Here is an 18503-nt window from a genome sequence, read left to right as displayed (position 1 = left end):
TATACCCTTCTGTACTCCATCTCCATCTGTTTATGTACAAAGAAGTTAATTGGCCTATTCTACACCTCTTGAAAGATGTATGAACCTTCATTTATTTATTTAAATAAGTCCTTGGTGGTTCTAACCCTGGAACACACTCTATAGAGTTGCCCATGCAAAATATAGCACAATGACTCATCAGCACCTAAAATTTGTAGCATCTGCTTGGTGAATTTTGATTTGGAACTCGTACTTGATATTGTGTTTCTTTTCTGTTCACCATGTGTTAATATGTATGGTGTATTTTCCTCCATAAACAGTTAACAGTTTCTAATGTGGATACTTCAGTTTCAGGGATGATTGCCCATCTCCCTGAGGTGCCCATCAGGGTGCTCCAGTGAATTCTGTAATGTTGCGTAGTTTGCATTTTAATTAAGTCAATCCAAAACACGTTCTCCAAATTCAGTGAAAGTCTGTTCAGATATTTCTTTTGTGATGTTAAAGTCAATAATTTTATTTAAGTTACATGTAAGATAATAGACTTTAAATATTATACAAATTAATTACATAAAGTGATCTTAAATAATATACTGACATAATTTTTTTACTTAAAAGTATTGTTTTGTCCTATGTAATTCAAAAGTAACAAAATGATTTAAAAATTCTATGTTTTTTCAATCCTTTATTATTATTCAAGAGTTTGACTTCTGTAAAGAAATATAAAAACAGTGGTATATTTGGCTTCAGATAATCTGTTCTTGGCTCCAACATTATTAAACAGATAAGACTGGGTGTGTGTGTGTGTGTATGTGTGTGTGTTTGTGTCTAGAAGCTGAGGCTAACAGGAGAATGTAATTGCCCATAAAAGTGAAATAAAAAACCAAAATTCTTCTCTTAAGCCTTTTTTCCCTCCTTAGCATAAAAGTAACTTTTAAACTTACTATTTACTTCATAAGAAATGTAGCAGTGGAAACATAAGGTCAGGGTGTTGAGAAAATTCAATCACAAATAAACACATTGTGTGAACTGGCTTTTAGTTTTCAATTAACCTGGGCAAATTCAGCTGGTTACTCCTTTTCCCTTTTTCCCAGTTTTCAAAGTTAAAAAATTTATGGCTCTCAGGCAAAGATAGTGTGAACTCATGTCAAAGATTTTATTTACCTTAATCCATGAGGGAACCAATAAAATGTTAAAACTGGTATAAGAATTTGAGAAGCTACACACACATATGCGCACACACACACATACTCTCTCTCTCACACACACACATTTCATAAAAGAATATTAGGATAAGATTTCTCAGATATAAAACTGTTACCTTTAGGGTTATCTCTCCACCAGACAGAACTTATTTGCATCCCTACTAGACAAAAACCTACAAGTTAACCTTTGCCTATGTGGAGTTGTAAAACAGACCAGTTGATAGAAAGACAAGCCCAGTAAGTACTGCACTGAAAGAATATCCAGAAATTTATTTTGCCTATTTCTAAGTTCTGAATAATGTTTCTGATGCCCATACTCTTAATACTCTTAATGTGGGAGTGTGTCCATAGTCCTTCCTCTATACTCACTCCCTTAGTGATCTCGCTCAGTCTTGTGGTTATAAGTAACATCAATATTCTCATGATTCCCATATTTATATCTGTAGTTCAGATCTTTTCCTTGAACTGCAGACCCTTATGTTCAACTGCCTGTGGCATGATGCACTTAGATGACTACTGGGTAGTTTAAATTAAACATGTCTAAAACTAAATTCTGTGTTATGTTTTCCACAAAAAGCCTACTCCACTCACATCCCCCAGTAATACCTACTCTATCCTTCCAGATGACCACAAGTTATCAATACCTTATTTTGTCACACTCCATAGGCGATCCTTCAGGAAGCACCAGTCCACCTTTGATATGGTTTGGACGTTTGTCCCCTTTAAATCTCATGTTGAAATGTGATTTGGTGTTGAAGGTGGGGACTCATGGTAAGTGATTGGATCATGGGGGCAGATCCATCATGCATGGTTTAGCACCACCCCCTTGGTGATAAGTGAGCTCTTGCTCAGTTAGTTCATGGAGATATGGTTGTCTAGTAAGAGTCTGAGACCTCCCCCTTCTCTCTCTCTTGCTCCCCATTCTCGCCATGTGATGGGCTGACTTCCTGTTGCCTTACATCATGATTGTAAGCTTCCCGAAGCCCTCAGCAGAAGCCAAGCGGATGTTGGCACCATGCTTCTTGTGAGTCAATTAAACCTCTTTCCTTTAGCGTCAGAACTGTGAGCCAATTAAACCTCTTTCCTTTATAAATTACCCAGCCTCATATATTTCTTTATAGTGATGCAAAAATAGCCTAACCCAACCTTCAAAATAAATCAGTGTCTAATTACTTCTCACTTCTTCTACTGCTACCACCTTTTCTATCTCTAGGTGTGTTCCTGCAGAAGTGTAGCGCTTCCGGGAGATAACTTTTCTAAATAAAACAGGGCCTTAATTTGTCCAAGGGTGAATGAGCAGTTCTTCAAACCTAAAGATACAAAACTAGCTCTCAAGAGAGCCCATTCTACCAAAACGTTCAAAAAGTATTAATTCTGACTTATAACTGAATGTAGCTATTTCTAATATCCCCAAGAATATATAAAACAACTTTCTTAAGTATGTTATGAATGTGCTTTTCTTATTCTCAAACTTTTTCTAATCATTACATAAGTGATAATGGTCACTGTTCAAAATAATGGATTTCTATGATATATATGTCACTCTTCAGAGAACCTGAAATGTGCTGATACTTTAAATTTTTTAAGTATTATTTTTAGTGAAGAAACATTCCATATTAGTTTTCTAGAGCCACCATTACTAAGTAACACAGACTGGGTGGCATAAACAATGGAAATTTTTTTTTTCACAATTCTGGAGGATAGAAGTTTGAGATCAAGGTGTTGGAAAGGTCAGTTTCTTCTGGAGGCTTCTCTCTTTGGCTTGTGGATGGCCGTCTTCTCTCTTCATCTTCACGTGGTTTTCTCTCTATGCCTATCTGTGGCCTAATCTCTTCTCAAATTCTTACATCAGTCATATTGAATTGGGGCCCATCCAAGTGACCTCATTTCACCTTAATTATTCCTTTAAAGGTTCTATCTCCAAATAGAGCCACTTTTTGAAGTACTCTGGTTTAGAACATTGACACATGAATTTTGTGGGGACACAGTTCAGCCAATGACACCCTCATATCAATAATGGGCACAAACATCATGCTCACTTAGGTAACTGGCATAAAGGCCGAAGAATGAGTCTGAGCCACCACCCTGCATGCCAAGATTCCGAAATCAAGTTGGAACTTAGGGTCCAGCCTGGGGCATTGCTTCCCTCCAGGTATACTTTGGGTGTGAGGTATGTATTAATCTCAGTTGAGCAAAGGAATAAAGTGCATATGTTTTTATATCTCTCTTAATTTAACTGAGATTAAAAGACATTAACATGAGATTAAAAAGTGGCATTAGCAGTTGAGTCACATCCTTTGCAAGTGGTAGGAAAAAAAAGTATACTCAGGGCTTGCAAAAATGGATTATGGTATTGTGTTTTGTTTTCATGTTAATCACAGATTATATTGTACACCAAATAACTCAGCAAATAATTCATATAACATCAAGAGAATTTCAATTTGTCAAAGTCCTTTTTCCTCTGTCAGTAAGTAGGAAATCTAGAAGAGTTCTGTAGTTGGGGACAATAGGTTAAATCAGAGTAGGAGAAAATAGTGATGATTTTTTTAAAGCGCTAATTGAAGCCTTAAGTGTCTGTCAGTGTTCTGGTGCTTTGGGGCTGAAATCTGCTCTGTTCTTTAGTCGGTGGTGTTCACCATGGTAACTTCAATAAAAGTCCCCTCACAAATGTTTTTCTCCTAAAGTGCAAAGCACCTTTTTAAAGAAGAAGGCTGACAACCTGGTAGGAGTGGGTGTTTGGAAAATAAATGAAAAGTCTTCTGCTTTCTTCATAATTGCTGTGGGTGGTAGGAGGAGAGGAAATCATTGAGGGGACAAGGTTGAGTGGAGAAAATATTTTATCTTGTTTTGGGATAAGTATTAATTTGATTTTTGAGGTCAGAAATTAATTAAAAATACTAGAGAAGAAACTTTTCTCTTTCATAAAATGTCCTTATTTATTATTTATTTATTTTTGAGACAGAGTCTCACTCTGATACCCAGGCTGGAGTGCAGTGGCATGATCTTGGCTCACTGCAACCTCCGCCTCTTGGGTTCAAGCAATTCTCCTGCCTCAGCCTCCCGAGTAGCTGGGATTACAGGTGCCCCACCACACCTAGCTAATTTTTGTATTGTTAGTAGAGATGGGGTTTCACCATGTTGACCAGGCTGGTCTCGAACTCCTGACTCAGGTGATCCACCTGCTTCAACATTTCAAAGTGCTGTGATTACAGGCATGAGCCACTGTGCCAACCAAAATGTCCTTATTTCTGATCTTAAAATTTGGACAATTTTTCGTTATCCAAATTCATGGGTCACTCTGGAGTATGAATGTTGTATGGGATAAGTTTTGCCCAAACCTAATTCAGTGAATTCTGCTTGGATCCAGATGCAACTGTCTGGACTACACTGGGAAACTTTACTAAGGCTGGACTTGGAGCACAGCTATCAAAATATCCTTGGGTTCCTTCTAATTCCTCCCCATAAAATGTGGAGGTGACAGGAGCCCAGGGGTTTTCAGTCTTGGTTTCACATTTGAATCAAGTGGGGAATTTTAGAAAATGCCAATGCTTGGGCCCTACCCAGAGATTATAGTTTAATTGGGCTGGGGTGACACCCAGATGTCAATTTTGTTTTTCTTTTTCGAGACAGGATATTGCTTTGTTGCCCAGGCTGCGGCATACTGTCACAATCACTGGCTCACTGCAGTATCAACCTGCCCTGCTCAAGTGAACCTCCCACCTCAGCTTCCCAAGTAGCCGGGACCACAGGCAAGGACCACCACTCCCAGCTAATTTTTTTTTTTTTTTTTTTGTAGAGATAACGTCCCACTATGTGGCTCAGGCTGGTCTCAAACTTTTGGGCTTAAGCAATCTTCCTGCCTTGGCCTCCCAGAGTGTTGGGATTACAGGCATGAGCTACAGTGCCCAGCCCAAATGTAGATTTTTTAAGCACCCAAGGCAATTTTAATATCTAACTAGACTTGAGAATCACTGTATTGGCTGATCTCAATTCACTTCCAATTCTATCATTCTAAGGCCTCTACCTACAAATTGACTGAAGCAGGATTTTATTCTGATAGGAGTGCCAATTTAAGTACCTTTGCTTTCCATTTTATTACATATCTTTCTGTGCAAGACTCAAGAAAGAAAGGCTTTAGCTTTTAATCTAAGGAACCCAACATCTTTATTCCCGTTTAGCCCACTCAGTGTCCAGATTAAGCCCCCAAAGTCATGTCAGTGTTTAGTGCAGATGTATGTTTCCACTTTTAAAACACATTGGTTTTCAAAAGTTTTATTTCTTAAAGTTTGATTAAAAGATATTCAGTAGATTCAATGTTTTATATATTAAATTCACTAGATTCAATATGTGATATAAAAATATATCTCTTTCATTTGAGACAGAGTCGTGCTCTGTTGCCCCAGCTGGAGTGCAGTGGTATGATCACCAGTTCACTGCAGCTTTGACTTCCCAGGCTCAAGCAATCCTCCTGCATCAGCCTCCTGGAGTAGCTAGGATTATAGGTGCATGCCGCTATGCCTGGCTAATTTTTAGATTTTTGGTAGAGGCAGGGTCTCCCTATGTTGCCCAGGCTGGTCTCAAACTTCTGGGTTCCAGTGATCCTCCTGCCTCGGCCTCCCAAAGTGCTGGGATTACAGGTGTGAGCTACTGCACCTGGCCTATATTATTTTTTTAATAGATGTGGAAATGGCCAAGACAAAGCTAATAGTAGGGTTCTCGAATGACTATAAAACTCTTTGTTGGCATGGAGGATAATGTTTCTTTTTAGAATAGTGGTTCTTATCCTTGACAACACATTAGAATTGCCTGGGAATGTTTTTTAAAATTCTGATGCTTGACTGGGCACAGCGGTTCACACCAGTAATCCTAGCACTTTGGGAGGCTGAGGCAGACAGATTGCTTGAGCTCAGGAGTTCAAGACCAGCCTGGGCAACATGGTGAAACCCCATCTCTACTAAAAATATAAAAATTAGTTGGGCATGGTGATGTGCACCTGTAGTCTCAGCTACTTGGGGAGTGAGGCAAGAGGATCACTTGAACTGGGGAGGTTGAGGCTGCAGTGAGCCAAGATGGTGCCATTGCACTCCATCCTGGGTGACAACATGAGACTCTGTCTCAAAAAAAAAAATAAAATAAAATAAAAAAAAAAAACTCCTTATGCTCTGGCTATGTCCTAGACAAAATCAGAATCACTGGACCAGGTACCAGAAACTCCCTAGGCCCTTTTCTAAAACATAGGCACTTTTCTCAAACACGGAGCCAAGGTTGAGAATTGCTTCTCTAGAATGAAGTTGTGTGTACAAATTGTATTGAGCAACTGGACGGTGGTGAAATAGTGAATATGTCAGTCATCACCTCGATTGGAAACAGCACCTTCCTTCCCCTAATGGATAACATTGTCAGAGAGGATTACTCTTTTTTGCTAAAATTTTTGCTAAAATAGGAGAAGAAAGTTTCCTGTTCTTTTACATGTTCTGAATTATTAGACTGCAACCATTGTTTACTAAAGATGGCAAATGAAACGTTTCCTTTTTAAGCTGGTGAATAAAATCAAGGCCAGTCTTCTCACAGAGCTCTTTGAAGATGACTGAAATCATGGGTAAAAGGAGAACAAAACACAGAACTTTTTTAGAAAATGAATTTGTTAGGTCAAATTACAACTCCAAAAGACTCAATGAAGTATGCCTTTTAAGTTACTGGTTTATTGTTTCCTGATAAGTAGAAATGCATTTCAGCATTATTCCTCTCCACCTAGGTGTAAATTGTGATATTCACTGTAGGCTTAGAGAGTCCCAAATCTTAGTACTGTAGTATCAAATGTGTGCTTAGTTGTCATTCATAAGCTTGGTTCTGGCATCTCCCCAAAGCCCAAAAATCATTATCAATAAGAAAATCAAATAATTAAGCTTTCTGGCCTGAATCTGATCTATACCCTCTACCTTCAGCATAAAAAGCTATTCTCTCATATGGCTAGTTAAACTCTCTAATAATGAACTTGGGTCAGGAAAATGATTTGCTAATTCTTTCACAAACAGAGTAAGGGAACTGATTTCCTCCCAATCACACATGCCAAATTCACTTGCTGTCAGTGGCTTGGACAGAAGGCCAAAGCTGACATACATGGTAAAGGATGATAAAAGTATTAATAGGAATAAGTTAAAAAAAATTGCCTTCATAAATTACATCTGAACTCTTTCCTTGAGATGACTGGAGCACATGTTGCAAATTCAACAATTTATGGCCAGTTTCCTTTTATCCTTAAAATCACACAAAACAGGCAATTATTTAGAATGAAATAATTAGTTTAATATTTATAGACTTGAGAAAGAACTTGAATTAAAATTCAGTCTGTAGTCTGAATTAGCACCATCTGAATACAGAAAGAATTCTATATACATGCACAAATTAGTTTAATTAACATATATAGGTAAAATATATTTGTTTTACTTGATATGCTTGTTTTGACAGACCCTTCCTGGGGTTACACTTATTTTTATTAGTTGGCTGGGCATGATACAGGTTGAACGCCCCTCAGTTCCAGGGCCTTGGCAAAATTAACTTCCAGTGGCTTGCCCGTGCCTTTGGTGAGCTTCAGGGATCTGATACAACCTCGGAACGGAATGCTGGTGGTCAGGCCAAACTGCTTGAGGTCATCTGAAAAAGGCAACGCAAGAGGGCTCAGCTTTGAAATGCTCCTGCGCCAAATATTAAGAGCATGTTTCAAAGTCACCTGTTAGCTTGAGATTAAATTGGAATGCTGTTTTATGCAAAGTTAGTGGTTTTGTTTTTAGTCTTACTAATAGAATTGTGAAGAAAGATCAACTGAAATTTTTTTTGAGATAGGTTCTTGCTCTGTTGCCTAGGCTGGAGTGCAGTGGTGCAATCAAGGCTTACTGCAGCCTAAACCTCCTGGGTTCCAGCGATCCTCCCTTCTCTGTGTTGCCCAGGCTACTCTCCAACTCCTGGGCTCAAGAGATCTGCCCATCTCAGCCCAAAGTGTAATTCCAGTGTTGGGATTACAGGCATGAGCCACCATGCCCAGCCTCAACTTTTTAATAGTTATATATTATAAAATCTGAAAACATCTATAATTATACATCTTAAGATATGAAATAAAGTGGTTTGGGATGAACAAATTTACAGTTGTGAATTAAAATTGTAAAATGTTAGTTCATGAAACAAAGCAATTGATCAAATACTTTTAAGTACTGACTTAGAACTTTTTGTAGGTGACTTTATCACTTTGTTACATTGTAAAAATAAATCCCTAAAGGTTAAGTAGTTTGGAAATTCATGTAGAATCTTCCTATTATGGAGGTGCTTGTTTCAGCAGGCCTACTAGGTGTTAATCAGGATCCCATTTCATAGACTGAATGGAGAAGTACATTACCTCCTTCATAATGTCTTGGAATGTATCCTGATTGAAGCAAAAGATCTTTTTAAAACCCAGAAGGCACTTTGGAAAGAGGAGCTGTCGTTGGGCCCCCATTGCATTTCTGTCAACGTTGCTCTGTCAACAATTGCTGAATATACATTTTGCTTGTTTCATTAAGCAAAGGAGCTTTATGTAAACGGGGACAAAAGTTCCTCTCGACAAAATGATGAAAGACCATTCCAGGAGTCTTTGTTATTACAGTACTTATTAAGAGCCACTTGGCTTACTTCTCATCAAGTTGGCCACTCTTGTTTATGGGCACTTTAGGTAAATCTCTGCAGTTCACATGCTATGTTTAATGTGCTAGAGAAGGATTTTGAATAAGGATTTATTGCTTGGGTTTCTTTGTAATATAAATATAAACTCTATAATAACATAAGGGGGAAATTAGCTACGTTTAACCCAATGATTTCCAGAACTTGAGGAAATAAGTTCCATAACATTTTATGATTCCTCTGGTATATTAATTTTAAAAAAATCAGTAAGAACACCAAGTTTGGCTCCAATTGCTGTTAAATGCCTCATATCTTTTATAAGCCAAATTCATTTCCTCTAGCTTCAATCTCTCCACAAATGAAACTTTGGGGGCTCTCATGAAAAGTTCAGTCCCATGTGGTTTATATAATATGTTCATTTTACAGACTGGAAATTTTAGGTAAGGTGCTATTTATAGGAGCAGATGCTAAAGCTAGGAAGCAAGTACACATAAGCACATATTCTTAGACACATGTAAATATAAATGATTTCAAAACCACTAACATAAGAGAGCAAAGACATTCTTGCGGGGGTAGCCAACACTCACCTGGGAAGCCTCCAACAAACACAGGGTCATTTGTGTCAGCTGATGTAGATGCTGGGTTTAGGCTTTGGGCTTCCACCTGGTTCCCATCGACTGTGAGCTCGATGCGGTGTTTGATCTTGTTGGCAGTGACTTTATGCCATTGTCCATCACACAAATGCCCTGGAACCCCAGCATCGTAGACAGCAGTGAATCTGCCAGCGCCATTGTCCACATGAAACATCAGCTGGAAGGCAGGAAATAGAACAGTCACAGATGGTTTTATTAAAGAAGTATCATGATGTTTCACACATAAAAATGATCAGGTCTCTAGGAAAGACGTCAGCCAGAATCATTTGAACTGGATGTAATGGGGCATATTGAAAAAAATTGTAAAACTTGATAGAAATTAAAGTATAAATCTAATCACCAGGAGCCACAAATTATGTTCTTTGCTTTGGGGCATTTTTGGGAGTTAATAGGCAAGATACATAAAGCTGGTAATAATTCTGCTTTCAGAAAAATTTGAGGCCAGATGACAAGAAAAGGACCTAGTGTACACAGGGAAAAATTCTACCTCAGATCTTTGTAGAATGTGAGAGTTCTTACTGAACCTCATAAAATTTTCTTAAAAGATATTGTTTAAAGTGACTATTAATTTGGTTTACAAATTCAAAGTAAAGGATTTTTAAAATTTTAAACTTTTGATGTTTTAATTATGTTTTTTCTTTCATGGATTTCATTTTATATACAAGATTAAGAGTTACATAAATTATATCTTGGAGCCCGTTTCATGTCACAGGTGCCAAAGACCTGAGCCAGAAGGCCAGTTAAATTCCTAACAATGAAGAACTTAGATTAGAAGTTCTAGTCTAAATGAGAAAAATCTGTTTTTAGTAATGTGGAAAGGCCCCTGAAATTTGAGATGACAGAATTCTTTTGAAGCTGGTGAAGAAATGAAACATATTGAAACATTAAAAACATTAGTCAGTTTGGCAACACATTTGACAAGGTAAAAGAAATGAAGTCTTATAAAAGAAGATTAAAAATGCAAGTAAATAGGTGAAAAGTTTGTAAACTCTAGGTATGTTATTAATACTGAAATGTTTACTATATTGGGTGGAGTTTGCATGTATATTGCATACTATATTGGGTGCATACAATATTGCATAATATATTGGGTAGCTTTTGCATGTAAAAGGAGCTTGTTGAGAAATGCACATGATAGTGACATATTGATGGTAACTGCCCTTAACAGCACGTGATGAAAATGAAGCTTACTTGAAAAAGATGTAGTAAAAGTGTGTTTTGGAAATTTGGTAAAACTATTAAGTGTTGCTTATTTGTTCACCCTTTTTTACCTCTAAGTTGGTGGATCTTTTTTCCTGTATTACTTTTGTTTGAGGACAGTTTGAAAATTGAGCGGAAGGAGAAAGAAAGCAAGAAAAAAAATAGTTTAGGTCACTATGTGATTTTTCTTCTTGGGAGGCAACACTAAGGGTGGAAATGTGAACTGAGTTGAAGTACAATTCCTATTTAATAGCCAAATAGAAAACTTGTGAAATTTCTTGTTCTGCCTTCTCTTTTTACCTGCTGCCTATAGTGCAAAGTTGTCTCACTGCAGGGCTTAGAGAAGTGTTTTGACATACTACTTTTATAAATTTGCTGTTTTTTGAAATGGTATCTGGATGCTCTTTTAAAAAATTGAGAAACTGATATGTCAGTTGGCTACCTTGACTTCTAAGAGATGCCTAACCTGTTATAAGAGGCAGATTAATTTTAGATGATCCACACCTCTGCCTTTTCTCCCACTGGAGTCAATAGTTTCATAGACTGTGTGTTCCTTAAGAGGAGAATAAGAGTGTATTCATAGCAACACAGTAAGAACTTGAGATCTCAAACTATTTGGTTCATTATTAGTCAACATAATTGGCTTGCTATAGAATTAATGCATTTAAAGTTTATACTGGCCTACACAATAGTTATGCTGAAAACATACACAAATTGAAATAATCCGGAAGGATGAAAACATACAATTTAGCTTTCTCCCAACAAAGAATACAGCCAGGCTTCAAAATATTCGAGTTCGTCACATATGAACGATATCTACACATCAACAATATCATGAAGAAATCAGAAATGTTTCGATTGCTGACACTCACCTTTTCATCAATCATTTCAATACCCATTCCATCCATTTTTTGACTACTGATCCCCAGAAGAACTCCAGTCGTTCTAGTTGTGCGGAATTCAAATTCTACAAGAAGGTCCAATCCCACTTTGAATCCACCAACTGTAAAATGAAGATTTTAAATATTGTGGATTAGAGTATGGGGATTGTTAATTCAAACGTGTGCAATGCATGACTTTTTATTAGATTTCAATTCAAATGCTAGCTAATTCTAATGAGGGCTGTAAGTTTCAGATCCTGCCTGGCCTATCTTCCACCATTGTGTCCTCTAACACACTCCATAGTTATTGCTTCTTTTCTGGGCTGCCTTCCCTTCTGGAATGTACGTTCTATGAGATCAGGGGCATTATCTATACTTTTCACCATTTTATCCCTGTGCTTACTAAAGTATCTGGCACATCATGGAAGTTTAATATGTATTATTTGAATAAATGGATACACACTGAGATTGACTCAAAGAATCTCACTGTCAGGTATTATTATCTTAGAAGTCTCTCTATTGAGTTAAGAAAAACATTTCAGTGATATTTCAGTAAAATTTTAGTGGGGCACACTAAATGGTGCCACAATCATCTGAAAGGGTTCAAAAGTTGCCACACATTTTATTAATACAGAGAGAAACTGTAAATACAATGTTGATGGGAAGTTTCTGGGACATAAGTAGACTTACCTTGTTCATCCAGTTAATTCTTTTCTCTATGATTTTCCATATTTGACTCTTCGATTTTTTTAAATCTTTGAGCAAGTATTTAAGATATGCCTCTTAGGAACAAAGTGATCTGTTAAGATCTGTCTAGACCACAGAAACTGAATTGAGTATCAGGGAACTACTCAGGGGAATTTTCTCCAAGTCTTCTATTTATTAGTCAAGAAATAAATGCTATGTGTAGCCACAGCTGTCTCCAATGAAGGATGGTAGCTGTTATGTGAAAGACTTTTGTTCTACTGAGAACCTCAATGGGTTTGGATTGGCAAAGGTGGGTTCATAGCAAATTTTAATAATAAAAGCTAGCCAGTTGTGCCTGGGAAACATAGTGACACCCATTCTGTAAATAAATTAAAAAAAAAAAAAAAAGGGGTACAAGAAGCTGAATTGTTCTGCAAAATAAAACCAAAAGGGAGAAGTAAGGAGAAGAGAGGAAGGACATGAGGAAGTTCGGCTGAGGACAGAAAGAATGAAGAGGCCAATAAAAAGTCCCAGTGACTGGGTCGGTGGAAAACATTTAAGAACAAAGATGTCAAAGGTTAAGATGAATTGTACGTTTTCCAGTGAAGTGATCTCTTCTGACCACCCAAGTCTTATGTAAATTGTATTACACTGTGTGTTCAGGGGATGGCAAAGGCCATTAGAAACAGAGGAAGTGGGTAATTTTCTGGTTTGGTTTGATCCAGAATTATAAGATTCCAGGCAGGATGGCAAGTCAATCCATTAACTGCAGAAGCTGAAGCTGAAACTCATCACAAAATTTGACATTGAAATGGGCAAAGACTTCTTGAGTAATACCCCACAACCACAGGCAACCAAAGCAAAAATAGACAAATAGGGCCACATCAAGTTAAAAAGCTTCTGCACAGCAAAGGAAACTATCAACAAAGTGAAGTGACAACTCACAGAATGGGAGAAAATATTTGCAAACTACCCATCTGAGAAGTGATTAATAACCAGAATATAAAAGGAACTCAAACAATTCTACAGGGGAAAAAAAATCTAATAATCCTATTTAAAAATGGGTACAAAATTTGGATAGACATTTCTCAAAAGAAGATATTCAGATGGCAAACAGGTATATGAAAAGGTGCTCAACATCACTGATCATCAGAGAAATGCAAATCAAAACTACAATGAGCTATTATCTCACCCAAGTTAAAATGGCTTTTATCCAAAAGACAGGCAATATAACAAATGCTGACGAGGATGTGGAGAAAAGGGAACCCTCGTACACTGTTGGTGGGAATGTAAACTAGTGCAACTGCTATGGAGAACAGTTTGGAGGTTCCTCAGAACACTAAAAATAGAGCTACCATATGATCCATCAATTCCACTCTTAGATATATACTCAAAAGAATATCGAAGAGATATGTGCACTCTCATGTTTATTGCAGCACTATTTACAATAGCCAAGATTTGGAAGCCACCTATATGCCCATCAGCAGATGAATGGATAAAGAAAATGTGGTACATATACATAATGGATATGAATAAGCCATAAAAAAGAATGAGATCCTGTCATTTGCAGCAACATGGGTGGTTCTCGAGGTCATTATATTAAGTGAAATAAGCCAGGCACACGAAGGCAAACATCACATGTTCTCACTTATCTGTGGGAGCTAAAAATGAAAGCAATTGAACTCATGGAGATAGAAATTAGAAGGATAGTTACCAGACGTTGGGAAGGTTAGTGGCAGGGAGGAGCAGGGATGGTTAATGATACAAAATAGTTTGAATGAATAAGAGTTAGTATTTCCTAGCACAAGTGTAACTACGTTAAAAAAAAATTAATTGTACATTTTAAATTAACTAAAAGAGTATAATCAGATGGTTTGAAACATAAAGAATACATGTTTGAGGTGATGGATACCCCATTTACCCTGATATGATTATTATGCATTGCATGCCTATATCAAAATATCTCAGGTAACCCATAAATATATACACCCACTGTGTACCCGCAAAAATTAAAAATCAAAGGATTAAAACATTATTATGTAGAGGTTATTTCCTATTTCTTTTTCCTAGCTGTACCTTTATGACCAGTGATATAAAACCATACTGGAAATGTTCATTGGAAATGGAGTGGAGAAAGCCAGGAATGATGCCAGCCATCGTCACCATCAACAAGAAACGGACACGGGTGTGCATTGTGTGTATGGGTGTGTGTTGAAGGGGAGGAGATTATGAAATACAGCCTTGCAGGGAATTGAAAAGAAGAAGAAAAACGTATCTCCAGAAACTGGAAGGTAGGAAAACAACATAGTATAAACATATGAGTGTTCTTGCAAAATTATTTATTTTGCTGTTCTTAATCTCCAGTGAAGGAGATGGAATAAATTCTCTAAATAGACCTTTACTTTATTTCTTCTATTAATTCTTATCAGGATCAGATACATGAATTTTTAAGAAGCATTTTTGAAATTACTTCCATAAGTTTATTTTTGGCTTAAATAAAGGATACTAGTTTAGGACTCTGGGAACTTTTATTATTTGGTACTAGCAAGAAGTTAGTATTTGTATCCAGTTAATAATCAACAGGAAGGAAATGAAAGAGCCTTACCTGCTTCGGCAAAACCTGTTCCATCAAAATATGTTCCCCTCTGAGCATTTGCAAAACATGTCCCAACATGGAAGCTGGAGGTGGGCTCTTCCAGATCAGCAGGGGCCTCTGCCATGTGGAGATTCCTGATGCAGCCGGCAATGCTATAGGTCACCTAAACGTTCAGATCAGAAGAAACAAATGTCAAGTTTTAGCAGAACTTTGCCTTTACGTAGAATACAATCATCTGCGGGGTGCTCTATGTGTGTGGTTATTGGCCAGTTGTCTTAGGGTAGGACATCCCCCAAAGCTGCCTGGGTTCTCTATTACCACCAGGCTTCCTGGCATGGATGCAGAAAATCCTGTGTTGTGCTTCTCAACTCAGATGTATCTATCCTGGAATATGACTGTTCTCATAGTCTAAATACTGCACACTGTGTCTCCATTGGTTTGACAGCGCTATGGGCCCCATGTGGGTATCATAAGTTTTAATTGGTCTCTTATGTTCCTGATTTTATGTTTCTATTAATAGTTTGTTAAACTTACTATATACACATTTTGTCATAGCCTATGTTCAATTTCTATTTGAAAAGGTAATTAGGTTTGGTTCAGTGCTTCTTCCTTTTGAATATCTAATGAAAGCAGCAGACCCTCCCCTAAGAAAATGCAAATATGCATAAAACTTGAAAGTTTGCATAAAACATTGGGGATTCGAGGAATTTAGAAGTAACTCAATCATACTCTGGTCCATTATATTTTATCTGTTTTTAGAAATTCAAGTGAATTGCTTTTACCACTGTCACTTCAGAGACTTTTGTTTTTGATAGACCTAAAAAGCATATCCAATAGCTATGAAAGGAAAGTAATACTGATCATCCACAAGAGAAGCCAAATGCTGAGAATTACAACTATAATCGGTGATTGTCTTTGATGAGTGAACAAATCTACATTATCATGTGTTCTAATTTGAGTACAGAAATGTATCACATTTGTATCTAGTGTGTTCTCTAAAAGCACCAATCAATCCCCCATGCTTCTCTCAGAGTAACATTTTCCAAAGCAAACTAGGACACATGGTCTGATAAAAAATTATTTGGTGAATATTGATTTACAAAAGTGTGAGGGCTTTAAATTCTGAATCCAAAATTGGATAACTGTACTCTAACTACTGCATCTCTCAATATTTGCTAAATCTCTATGCCTGAAACACCATGAATACATACCATCATTTTCATCTTTTCAGTGCTTTTTATATGCCTGCTACTCTTCCAATCACTTTATTTTTATTTATTTATTTGTTTTTTGAGACAGGGTCTTGCTGTGTTGCCCAGGCTGGAATGCAGTGGTGCTATTACAGCTCACTGCAACCTCTGCCCCTCAGGTTCAAGCGATTCTCGTGCCTCAGCCCCCGAACTAGCTGGGACTGCAGGCACATACCACCACACCTGGCTAATTTTTTGTATTTGTAGTAGAGACAGGGTTTTTGGCCAGGCTGGTCTTGAACTCCTGGTCTCAAGGGATCTGCCCGCCTCGGCCTCCCAAAGTGCTGGGATTACAGGTGTGAGCCACCACGCCCAACTCAATCATTTACTCTTTAAGCAATCCTTTGTGTTTAGTATTTTCATTACCCTATTTTGCAAAAGAGAAATCTTTGTTAAAAAAGATTAACTTGCTCCAAAACACGCAGCTAGTCAATAGTTAAATAGGTATTCAAACCAAGAAAGTCTGGCTCCAGAATCCCCACTCATTGTTCTGTGGCATTGTCTCTCATAAGCTAATCTAAAAAACCTTCTGTCCGCTGGGCACGGTGGCTCACGCCTGTAATCCCAGCACTTTGGGAGGCCGAGGCAGGTGGATCATGAGGTCAAGAGATGGAGACCATCCTGGCTAACACGGTGAAACCCCATCTCTATTAAAAGTACAAAAAATTATCTGGGTGTGAGCCAAGATCGCGTCACTGCACTCCAGCCTGGGCGACAAAGCGAGACTCCGTCTCAAAAAAAAAAAAAAAAAAAAAAAAACCTGTCCCTTTTCAGAAAAGATAACTTCCTACTCACCTATCAGCTTTCATGGGCCCATATGACTTAATAAATCAAAATATATCAATAAATGAATCAGTCATATATTTAGGTAATAAAGAAGAAATTAGATATTTACTGGACCAATTCTTCGGGTAGTATAGTTGACGGGTAACCCACCAACATACAGCATTCCCACAACATCCAGGATGTCAGCTTTTCTGGGACTAATGGTTCTGTTGGAGGCCCCATCTACATAAAGAATTCCTTCTTGCTTACTTCTCATTATCTTAATCTACAAAAAAGAAAGAGGTCATTAATGCCAATCCTGAACAAATTTCAAATATGCAGAGTATAAGACATAAGGACTTTAACGATGTTACCAAGAAAAATTGAAACAATGTACACAGTGCTTACTATGTGCTAAGCCCATTATATATGGGAAAGTTAAACCCATTTTACAGAATATCTCAAATTCTGTCTTTTCCATGACTACTATCACCAAAAGAATACCAAATTTTCCTGGGTCAGTTTTAGGTTGAAGTCTCTTCAGTAGTTTCCCAAGTGTGGATATGTGTTGAGAGGGAGGAATGTTGTAAGGAAGCCTGCAGACTAATAGCACTTTCATGAATTAAGTGCAGCAAAATTCATGTACAGTTTTAAAAGTGCCTTAGTTTGATTGAGCAAGGAGCCTGGGCTCCCAACACGATTTCAGATACGCTACATCCCTTTGCCTAACAGGCCCTTCTTGTGCAGAATTAGAGAAAGAGTTGCACAAATAGGCTGTACTTCTTTCTGCAGAAACGGATTAGTACAAAGTCAGGGAGGAAGACAGAGAACTGACTGAGGCTGAAATTAGGGTGGTGGAGCGAATTATCTTCTGAGACAGAATGAAATAAGGGGTGTAAAGACTGGCTGGAGTATAAAAATCTTGAGTCTGAATTTAGGTAAAGGAGCATGAAAGCCTGTAAAACGCTAAAGTACCACGATGGTTTAAAAATTAGTCTGGGTCAGGATTAGAGTAATTTAACTCTTCATTTTACATATATTTATTCTGGTTTGGGAAGTAATTTTAAAAAACCACCAAAAATAAAATCCATTTTTAATTTGACTAATTATAGTATTTAAGTTCCCTTTCTTAATCCCAGCCTCATTGTGGTTCAACGATATGTCTTTTTCTCAAGTGTCATATTTATTATTCTATTAGCTAGAGATGGAAGAAATCTTAATGAGAGCTCCTTCATTTGGATCCATATTTGCTAGTCATAAGCTCCCAGCAAAAATGAAGATTCCTTTTCTTATTTCCATGATAACAAATTGGTTGGCTTTGCGTTTTTTAAGGTTTTTTGACTTTCTAGAATATGACAAGTCCAAGTATGTTAACATTAACCAAATCTAACATCTAATAATATCATACTCTGAAAATTAAAAATTTTATTGGTCTACCGAGGGAAGCGTTACTTTAATAGGCTATCGCAGGTGCAGAGACAAACATTGAGATTTTGTTTTAATCAGGCAGTATATTATCTATTTGCAGTCATGCCAAAGAGGACAGTAAGCTGGCAAACGAGCCTTCTGTGCCCATAATAGTACCAGTTTCTGGGTGTAAGGCCAACGTTTTTAAAATTGTTCCAAATAACTGTCAGTAG

At 37.4% G+C, this 18503-nt stretch overlaps 1 protein-coding gene across 2 annotated transcripts in view; it reads right to left on the bottom strand.

Annotated features, from left to right (window-relative positions):
- Nucleotides 1-7653: 7653 nt before the first annotated feature.
- The window catches only part of LAMA2 (laminin subunit alpha 2), a 621494-nt gene continuing 610644 nt past the window's right edge, over nucleotides 7654-18503 (bottom strand). For both annotated transcript variants that reach the window (XM_073022454.1, XM_073022455.1), the window contains 5 exons: nucleotides 16994-17149; nucleotides 14858-15011; nucleotides 11557-11687; nucleotides 9419-9641; nucleotides 7654-7835 (listed from right to left, as the gene is read on the bottom strand). In XM_073022454.1, coding sequence (XP_072878555.1) covers nucleotides 7678-7835; nucleotides 9419-9641; nucleotides 11557-11687; nucleotides 14858-15011; nucleotides 16994-17149 — 822 coding nt within the window. In that variant the 3' untranslated portion in view covers nucleotides 7654-7677. The remainder of the gene's footprint in view (nucleotides 7836-9418; nucleotides 9642-11556; nucleotides 11688-14857; nucleotides 15012-16993; nucleotides 17150-18503) is intronic.

This window comes from Chlorocebus sabaeus, chromosome 13, assembly GCF_047675955.1.
Source record: "Chlorocebus sabaeus isolate Y175 chromosome 13, mChlSab1.0.hap1, whole genome shotgun sequence".
NCBI classification, from domain to species: domain Eukaryota; kingdom Metazoa; phylum Chordata; class Mammalia; order Primates; family Cercopithecidae; genus Chlorocebus; species Chlorocebus sabaeus.
The sequence above is the reverse complement of the archived record's forward strand: the minus strand, read 5'-3'. Positions and strand labels throughout refer to the sequence as shown.